The 10,118-nt window shown below is 41.3% G+C and overlaps 1 protein-coding gene across 1 annotated transcript; it reads right to left on the bottom strand.

The window, feature by feature from the left end:
• Window positions 1-1,051: 1,051 nt before the first annotated feature.
• On the bottom strand, window positions 1,052-9,543 carry TCF24 (transcription factor 24). The gene is made up of 3 exons (XM_032470043.1): window positions 9,281-9,543; window positions 8,286-8,695; window positions 1,052-2,620 (listed from the first exon to the last, which is right to left on the bottom strand). Exons 2-3 carry the CDS (start codon window positions 8,670-8,672, stop codon window positions 2,507-2,509), a joined length of 501 nt encoding a protein of 166 aa, XP_032325934.1. The 5' UTR covers window positions 8,673-8,695; window positions 9,281-9,543; the 3' UTR covers window positions 1,052-2,506.
• Between the last annotated feature and the right edge of the window lie 575 nt (window positions 9,544-10,118).

Genomic DNA, 10,118 nt, shown 5'->3' with positions numbered 1-10,118 from the left:
TAAATGTAATGCCTATTACTGAGAGAGTGAGTGAACTGACAGAAATTTAAGTGAGGATTTCCCTTGCAGATGATAGGATAACACCATGATCCAAATATACCCCCTTCCCTACCCATTTGTGTATTCCACTAAGGGCAGCATGGTGAAGCAGCTAATACCAAGCAGGTATCTGTCTTCTAGAAGAATTTTCAAGTGTACCTTCATTATTTGTTAAATAATCACAGAGACCGATGCAAATTTAACAGACTGAATTACTTTTCAAATCAGTGCTTTATTTTGTTTCAGGAATACCCCTTATATTGACCATGCACCATTTAAATAGCATGCGCCTTTGAACCTTTGGATGAAATTTGCCAACCTACCAAAAGCTGTTAGCAAATTTAGCAATTTAATTAAATGTTTTGAAAACCTATGACAGAAACATAGTTCTTTGGCATTAAAACATTTGTAACTGGACAAGAAGTAATAAAAAGTAATACCCTTCAAGGCAGTGATTAACAATTTAACAGGAAGATTTAGACAAGTCTGATAATTCAACAAAAGTCATAATTTTTCCCCAATTAATGCTTTAAAAACTGTAACCAGATAGATTCTTAGCAATAAAACCATTATTTTTCTGAAATGCTATCAAATTTAGCATTTACAGTTCAATTCCAGGTAACTTTAAAGAAGTTCTGATTTCGTTGCTTAAGATAAAAGATTATTCTTAGCACTTTTTATTCCAATAATTTATAACAGTGAATGGCTGAATCCATATCTCATTTTACTTTTTATTCCTTTCAATGGTACATGAATGGGTACATACACTCACAAATATTCAAATTCACAAATAATTTTTGCTACATATTAATATATAGAAAGCTTTATTATAAGCCTTTTCTTTTAAAGGCATGTTTTGGTCACATTACAAGGAGTATATTCACATTAAAATAATAAAAATGACAACCTATCAGATATGAGACAAAACATGGTCATGCTTGACTGAATCCAGTGAAAGACAGTTTCTGCCTTCAAATGATCTTTTACTTCATTTCATTGCCAAAAGCTGGAATTAAATGGAGGATAAAGTGAAATGGTGGTTCAGCTGCTATATTAATTCAACCAAGTCCATTCATAACACCTTTCTGTTTGCTAATCTTGGATCAAACTCAGCAGCTTTAAAACTCTGGGTTATTGGGAAATGAATGAACTTTACACTTGCACACTGGAATAGTAAAGACTGAGGAGAAAAACAAGAAAAGGAGACAAAAGGGAATCTAAATTAGCAAAGATATGACAAGAGACGGATGATTTTTTTCAGGTGTCTCTATTGCACCCTGTAGTTTTGAGATCAGTGTACTCCCTGACAATTCCCTGACAGTGTGCTCCATTTCATAGCTAGGACCCCCCAAGCTCCTTTTGAAACTGAAGCCTCTGGTGCAATCAGGCAGAATAGTTGTTCCCTGGGCACTTCATGTGCAGGGCAGTGGGAGAGACCCATAGCAGAGGGCCTTCCCGGGTTGTGGGTCCAAATCAGAGCAGACTCAGGAGTCTGCTCTGGCCTGATGCATCAGAAGTCCCAAATCTGACTGGATTTCTCCCATTTCATAATGGCCAAGTAGGTAGATTGTGAACAGCAACTGACAAGGAGAGAAGGAAGCTGGCCAAAGTTGTGACTGTGAAGGTCACGGGGGTTCCCTGGAGGCGCCCTGACAGGCCTGAATATGCAGCTGTCTCTAGGAGGCTGCAGCTGCACCTGTTCACCTAGTTCAGGACCTGAAAGAGTGGGGTGGATATGGAGTTACCAGGGAGGAGGGTGACACGCCCTGCTGCCCAGTGATACCCATCTCCTGTTCACTCAGAGCTGCAGGGATTCCCTTTGCCTTCCACAGCGTGGAAACATAAAGATATTTAATAATCCTCTAGGAAGGAGGCCAAGTCCTGTCCTATGAAACAAATCATTTCTAATACTCCAAATAAGTTTGCTAACGGGGAAAAATAACTAGTTATAGAAGTTGCTACATCGTCATACTACCTCAACAGTCTTTTCACACATATTCAGCTAAAACTGAATGAATGATTTCCTACCTTCCAGCTGGTTTTCAAAAACGAAATATTGGTGAATTACAAAAACATTTTATTTTTTTAAACCAGGAAGATTGTATAGATAGATACTAGATTTTTAGTTTGTTAAATAGATACGCTACAGAAAATGTGTACATTCTTTGGATAGAAACACAATTCTTTGCTTTTCTATGTCTTTTTCTTTTTTCCAATAGTTTCTTCTGCACTATATAGTAGTAATTCTCTCATACTGAATAGATAAGCTGTGTGTTTTGCACTAGACTGATTATTTCATTCCATATTTACTTAGATTAGACAGATAAATCTGAACACCCAACTATGGATTCATATGTAAACTTTCAGAAATGATGTTTGTTATGTCTGATGTAATAAATATAGAGCTATTTCACATCATTTAGAAACAACAGGCATCACTTTCTACCAGCCCCCACCAGGGGAGAGCCTAAGGCTGTGAGTCTGTTGGAAAACTGTCATGATTTGTTTTCTCTCCAGAGACAGAATGCTTCAGAAACTGGCCAGTAGCACCAATGTACAATCTTGATCGCATCGGCCATTTCTGAAAAAGAATATTTAAACAAGAATCCAAAAGTTAGTATTAATGACAGGTATAGTCTGTGATAATAATATTAAAAATTCCAAGTACCTCAATGCAAATGCAGTATTATGTAGCAAGTAACAACTGTAATCATGAAGTCTAAGCAGTGACATGAGAAAATGCTTATTAATGCTAACATTAAAAGTAAAAGCATACCCAGATTTTGATTATAACTGTATGAAATAATATGTGTGCATGTGGACCAGAAATGCAAGAAATCATGGAGAATGAATATATTTAAAGGAAGGAAAATATATCTACCCACAATTTTAAATTTCAAGCTAAACCTAAGACAAAATTAAGCCTAAAACAAGATCCCTAGCTTTAAAAATATTTTTAAAAGTTATATATGGTAAATATTATGTGTCTACACTTGTCAAAGAACTTCAATGAAAAGTGACCAATTCAATAATCTAAACATTTTATCTAGCTAAGAGCAATATCTAGAAGCTGCAAATATGAGAATGTTTGGTGTTACATAGCTGGAACAGCCAGATTAAATGTCTGCTTGTACTGGCATCTCACAGCCTCTAGCCTTTCAGCAATCATCACATTTGTATTCTGGTCGGGATTTTTCTAAATTCACCTTTAAAATGGTCAGCCTCTCAAACAATACAGTTCATTTGCAAATAGGTATGATGATGAAAAGATATGCTACATAAGTAGTATTTTCAGAATGAACTTATTTTTTAGGGGGTGGTCATATAATATGTTTAGTTCTAAGGTCCTTGGAATATTAATCAGAGAAATACTGCTGTTTTTTTTTTTTTAATACAAAGATAAGTCCTTAAGCTAAAAAAGTGCAACACCTAAAGGTCAGCAATGGGGTCCCACGCTCTCCAGAGAGTAAATCCTGCTGTGAGCAGGAGGCTGTTTTCACCAGCAAACATTCATGGGCAGACTGCCAGTTACACAGCACCATGAAATGTTCTTAAATGCCTGGCAGATAATCCACAGTGCTCAAATAGAGGTACAGTTATTAACAATTCAAAGTCCATAAGAGCTCTGGATTTTCAACACAAATTGCATATTAGAATCACAGGGTAGCTTTAAAAAAGACTGATGGCCAAGTCACACTCCAGGCCAATTAAATCAGAATGGACCTCTTTGGAGAAGTGTAAGGTAGAGTCAGTTCTTACCTGGAATAATATAAGCTTTCGTTGTACTTCTGAATATAGTTACTGTCACCTGCACTAGGATTCCAGATGTTTACATGTAGCCATAAGGAATAGGAAGTAGGCATGTGATTTTTATGCCTCCAGATGTGATAAGTGAATTTGCTCCTACGTAGTTTAGGTTACTTAAGAGTCTTAGATTCAGATTATTTTGCTGGGAATTTACACTTTAACACAGATAAAATATAACATTTGTTTTACTTGGATTTTAAAATGGTCCATTTAAAATGGATTCCTGCATAATCTTCCTATAAGTAAACTTGCATTTTGTTTGATACAGTAATAAGACTGACACAGTGCTACTCACTTTTGCAAATGCATTTCAGGTTTTGTGTTTTATTTATTTTTTATTTTGTTTAAAACTTTTTTCCAGGTTTTGCATTTTTAAATCACAGATGTGCATTCTTATATTTTCTGGGTGTATCATGTCACTGATCCTGTTCTTGGGATCCCTGTTACCAGTTGGTAACATGAAGTGTTTCAGAAACTAGCCTGGGATTTTTTTTTTATATGTATGCTTCTGGCATTGTTAGATCAGACTTAAGGCCTGCACTATACTGTAGAATCCAGTGTCATGGTACCGCACACTGGATGTTTGTGTCCCTCACAAACTCATTTGTTGATGCTCTGACTCTCACTGTGATAGTATTTGGGGAGGTGATTACGGTTAGATGAGGTCATGAGGGTGAGTAGCTCATGATAGGATTAGTGGCTTTTTAAGGAGAGCTCCTCTTCTTTGAGAAAGAGTGAAGTTGGCCAGCTGCAAGACAGAAAGAGAGCTCTCACCAGGAACAGAATTGGCCAATACCTTGATCTTGGACTTTTGAGCCTCTGGGACTGTGAGAAAATAAATTTCTGTTGTTATAATCCACCCAATCTATGGTATTTCATTATTGCAGCCTGAGCAGTCTAATATTAACATGTAGTGAACAGTGTAAGGCATAAATCATCAATTTCAAGTGGAAAATTTTAGGCATGTTATAAACCAGTGCTTTTTCATTTTTACACTCCTGCCCCATTTTCATGAGCATAAAAATCTCATGCTCAAACCTCAAATGTAATTTGAGACTTCTACGTTTGAGAATGTAGATAGTAATAATTTGACAATGTGAATTAAACACATCTAAAATAAAGTCAAAATACTACTGAATGCTCCCTGTTAGTTCTGATATGTGCTACCTGGGATGCACTGTTTTGAGAATCACTCTAAATCATGCAACCACGAGTGGAGACAAATGAAGGTATCTGTTTTTTGTTTTCTGGGTTTTTTGTTTTTTTCGGAAATGGTAAATTTTAATGTATCACATCAGATGACAAGAACATTCGTGATTTCTAGGTATGTCTTCCTCAGTCCAAGATCAATGTTTTGGATAAATCTTAGGCTCCCGGGCTTTTTGCCACTATAGCTTGTGCAGGGATGCTCTCAAATGCCTTCCTAAGCCAGAAGGCATCTGTTCTTTACCGCCTTGCTAGTATTTAAGTACTTTATGAAGCACTTAAAAATGTATATGTGGGGTTTTGCCTGATTTCTCATGGACTTAATTAAACTTCCCTTTTTTAATAACTTTGAATCCCTGAATTTTCAAAAAGGCTTCTAATGATTTTATTCAAATGAATTTAATATAGACACATAAATAGTTTTAAGAGTCAGAAATTAAAATATAAATAAAATGTTGGTTGGGTTGCATGTCAGCATCATGCCAAAAAGGCTGACTGATTTAGATCTCACTTTTCAATGGTCTGTTTTAGCATTGTGTAGATTAACACAATCTTGACCTCTACTTTACCTAATAGGGCATATTTAAAATTCTGTAGTTTCATTAGGTTCAGAACAATCTAGCAAACTCATACAAGTAACCAGAACTGAACCTGAAGACTTAAAAAAATGTATCGTTGATTTTTGGAGTTAAATGACTCCAAAATAACAAAATTTTGTATTAAAAAAATTATTGCACAACATTGTAAAATGACTATAACTCAATAAAAAAGGTTTAAAAAATTATTGTTTATCTGTGTTATTAACAATGATTCTCCAAGGGTAATGCAACTAATAAAGCCATCTGTGCTTTTATTCCAGTCTAAGAATCTGAAATATACTCCTGTTATCCTGGAGAATCACTGCTCTTTCACACACTGGTGCTGATCAGAATTGCTCACAACTCAAAGGGATAAAAACTGTTGCTTTAGGCTATGCCCCAGGATCTCAGTCCTCTAAACCTTCCAGTTTCATTTGAGGTACTCTTAATGTAAATTCCCAACAATGCTGACAATGCTGAATCCCCAGTCCTAATCATAAGAACTGAAGATTCAAAATTATAGCCATGAAATATTTGTTAACAGATCTTTTGATCATCAAAGTAAGACTTAGTAACATTATACTGCATGGTGGCAAAATAAAGTCATTTTGGAACACTATTTAACTAAGGGTTACAATACCTTTAGTAAACCAAAAAGTACAAAAATCAGAATATCTTTATTTCTTTGGCACTAGATTAATCAATGATAGACTTAATATTTAAGTCACCTTGGTAGTGTCTGTAAAATAATGTGTTACAGGCAGTTTTAATTATGTATAGAAAATCTTTTCCCTCTACACCTCCACAGCACATGGTTATAGCTCTCCTATGGCACATACAACATTCTCCTACTGTACCTACTCCTATTTGTATTTCTGTCTTTGTCTCTATTATATGTCTCATTTAGGGCAGAGACTGAGTCTCACCAGCAGTTGTATTCACTCTCCTAACACAGTGCTTTGCACACAGCAGGCACTCAGTAAATGATTTAAAAATAGACTAGACACTTGTTCAACCATCATCAATTTCATTTTAAAGAGGTATCTTTGGCCTTCTTTCATTATCCCCAGGATTGTCTTTTAAAATCAAAAGTTGATTCAGAGGATGAATGAGATTTAATTTTTCTTTAAGGAGTTATAAGACTACAAAAACATTTGACATGGGAATCAGGGCAAAAAAATCTTGGTAAGCTTATTGTTACATGAAAATTATGGTTCTAACACTACTCATTCAAAAAAGCACTGTAAGAAACTAAGGTGAAAAACAACTGGATTTCCCATCTGATTTACATCTCCCATAAAGAGGCATTTAATAGATGTTTTTTGTATTAAAGTCTATGTTAAAATAAACTTTCTTATAGTATCTGTCAAGTCAAAAGAAATCTAATGTTAATAATATATTTGACTAGCAATCTGATGTACCTAATAGTAATCTTCCATTAATAATAGATTAATGGCACCTGATAGTAATACAAAACCCCTTAATTAATAATGAATGACTTTTTGGCTGAAATATAACACACGAATGGAAGGGAGTAGTCTATAATAATTATAAATAAGTGATATTTGAAATTTTTATATTTAGTTTGAATTAGAGTCTGTCATCATGTTGATTAAATTTCCAAAGTAAATTTCTTAAACCTCACCACAGAATTTTAACTTCAGTTAACATTAGAGTGGGTACTTTACCACATTTCAATAATGATTATTCAATAATTTATTGAACATCGATATACTTAGGACAAAGTCCTAATTTTGTATTGGTGTGTCTGTCAAAATGCTTCAGAATGGTGGAATAAAAAAATGAATATTTAGGTCTAGATAATATAGGGAAGGAGATGCATTTTGAAAAGAAAGCCATATCAATGCAGGATATAAAAACAATCAAATTTAGGAGAAAGGATGATGAAAGTATAAATACTGCAATATAGGTAATAAATCATAATCATATATACCATATAAACAAAACCCCTGACCATTCTACCTATATATAATGTAAAAAAATATTATACAAGACGGAGTCTCTTGGCTAATTTTGTACATTACAGAATTTGAATGTAGTATTTAATCACTCAACATATATGCCAATTTACTATGAAAATTACATAAATTCATTAAAGTTTTTCTAACTTTCTTGGTAGTGGTCTATTCCGTGATTGTTAAGGTTTTTTTGAAACGGACTGAAAATTTGCTCCGTGGCGATGCAGAACGGTCTCATTTTATTCTTACCAGCTTTACAAAAAATGTGCAACATTGGTTTCCTAGGATTACTTAGGGTCAGATAACTGCATCACCCCATTTAATACGTGAAACTTTTCAAGTATCTGATAAAACCACAAAGGAAACATGGTTAAACGAGAAGATACTTCTCACCTAGGAAGGTCATCCTGTAGGCAGCAGCCTATATGGGGCATGGGACACTTCTACCCAAGCCACCAGGAGCTTAAACCCACACCTGCAAACCGTTTAGGAGTATCCTTTTGTGGTGGGGACCTCGCTACCGGTGCCTTCGCGGGCCAAGGTCACTCTTCGAATCTGTTCCCCGCCTCACCCAGGAGGATGAGAGTTCGGTGGCATCTGCCCAGGCGGTGGCCGACCCAGCGGGTCAAGTGCCTTGCTCCTGTCCCTGGGGCCGCAGTGCGCCCTGCCCGCCTACCTTGACAGGATGCAGGTAGCCATCGCCCCGTAGGGCGCCCAGCCCGGGGTCCACCGGCGCCTCGGCGTCGTCCTGCAAGCTGCGGGTAAGGTGTGCGATGTAGGTGGTGGCCAGCAGCAGCACGTCCAGCTTGGACAGCTTGGTGTCGGGTGGCACGGATGGCAGCGTGCGCTGCAGCTCCAGGAAAGCGTGCCGCAGAGTCTGCACACGGCTGCGCTCCCGAGCAGCATTAGCTGCCGCCGGCCGCCCGCCCCCGGAGCGTGCGCCGCCGCCTCCCGGTCCCGCCGGGCCCGACCCGGTCCGCCTGGGACTGGAGTCTCGGGTGGCGGCTGTCGGGGGCGTGGGTTCGTCGTTCAGGGGGCTGCCTGCGGGGCCGCTGCGGTCCATGGAGGCTTCCCGCGCCGCGCGCCCTGCAAAGGAGGGAAGGCGCGGTGAAGCCCGCGCGCGAGTAGACCTTAACCCGGGAAGGCGCAGGCCTCTCGCCCCGCCGCGCGCGGGGATCGGCCGTCCGACGTGGCTCGGGGCAATCTCAGAGTTGTGCTTGTTTTGACTGGGACACGTTTGCCTCCCGGAGTCTGGGAGAGTGGTGGGGTCTGAGGGTTCCTGGGCTGTTTAGAAGGCTGAGGACTGGCGCGGTGCCGGCTTTACTTTCCAACGACAAATTAATCGAAAGGGCTACGCTACCGGGGAAGGAAGATTTCGGAAGCACAGCTCCGGTTCGGAACTTGTTCGCACTTCTGGAACGTTACCCCGCCCGTCCAGCAGGAAAGATGGAGCGGGTCATCTCGTAGAGCGCGGCAGGAAGCCCTACCTCGCCACCGCCCACCTTGCCCACGCCGGCCGCCCTCGTACCATTGGCTCCCGAGACCTGGGACTCCGGGGCGGCAGCAGGAGCCCAGAGGAGTGGAGGACCCATGGCCTCACCTCGGACTAAGGCACCCGCTACTACTCCAAGCCCGAGAACGGCGCGGCGGGGCTCGGACCGGGGCCCTCACCTTTCCTGAAGTGGCCGTGCGGGGATCGGCTCCGCTGCGGGAGCAGGCGAGGAGCTTCGAGCCGGGTCTGCGAGGCCAGGATGGCTCGGGTCACTCCATCCTCGTCCAGCCGAAGGCTACAGGCGCTTCCAGCCCGGGCCGGCCGCGTCTTCTATTTGGGCGCCTCTGAGGCGAGGCGTGAGTGCGGGGCGAGCCCGGTGTGGGTTCACCGCAGCAGGACCCGCAGACGTCCGCGGGCACCTGAGAACCTGTGCTGGGGACAGCGTCCTGCCGGAGCCGCCCCTCGGCCCAGGGAGGGTCATTAATCAAACCATCCGGCGGGGCGGGGCCAGAGGCGGGGCGTCCTCATGGCCCCGCCCCCCGCGTCCAGGTTCCCCTCAGCGGGACTCCCAGAGCCGCACGTCAAGCGTCCGCGGTGTTGGCGACCGACTGGGCCAGAGCCGCTGTCTGGGCTCTAGGACCTCAGCGCGGCCTCGTGAGTTACCGCCTCGCCTCCACCCTTCTTCTTCGAGCCCTTTCTGAGCCCTGGCACCTTCCAGGCGGGCACCGAGCCGAGGCGGGAACGCGGCCGTTTTGTTGAGCGTGACTTAACTCTCTGAGGAAATGTGGAGTGTGCCGCCTCGATGCGCTCACCTTTTATTCTCCCACAAGGTAAATGTTTCCTGCTGTCCTAACTACTTGAAACGGTAGTCCCTCAACTCGGGACTCGGTGGCGCGTTAATTGAGCCGCCCGGAGATGAAGTGCACTTAGCTCGACCTCACCCGCCGTCTGCGGTCCTTTAGGAAGTTCCCCAAGTCGCAGTCGCTTCTCCTCGAGGCGCAGACCCTCGCCGGCCAC

The sequence above is a fragment of the Camelus ferus genome, chromosome 29 (assembly GCF_009834535.1).
Source record: "Camelus ferus isolate YT-003-E chromosome 29, BCGSAC_Cfer_1.0, whole genome shotgun sequence".
In the NCBI taxonomy this organism is placed as follows: Eukaryota; Metazoa; Chordata; class Mammalia; order Artiodactyla; family Camelidae; genus Camelus; species Camelus ferus.
This window is presented reverse-complemented; position numbering and strand designations above follow the sequence as displayed.

Coding starts and splice junctions, on each gene's coding strand:
- TCF24 (XM_032470043.1), bottom strand. CDS start 8,672: ATGGACCGCAGCGGCCCCGCAGGCAGCCCCCTGAACGACGAACCCACG. Junction 2,621..8,285: donor GCTACCTGCATCCTGTCAAG/GTAGGCGGGCAG, acceptor ATTCTTTTTCAG/AAATGGCCGATGCGATCAAG.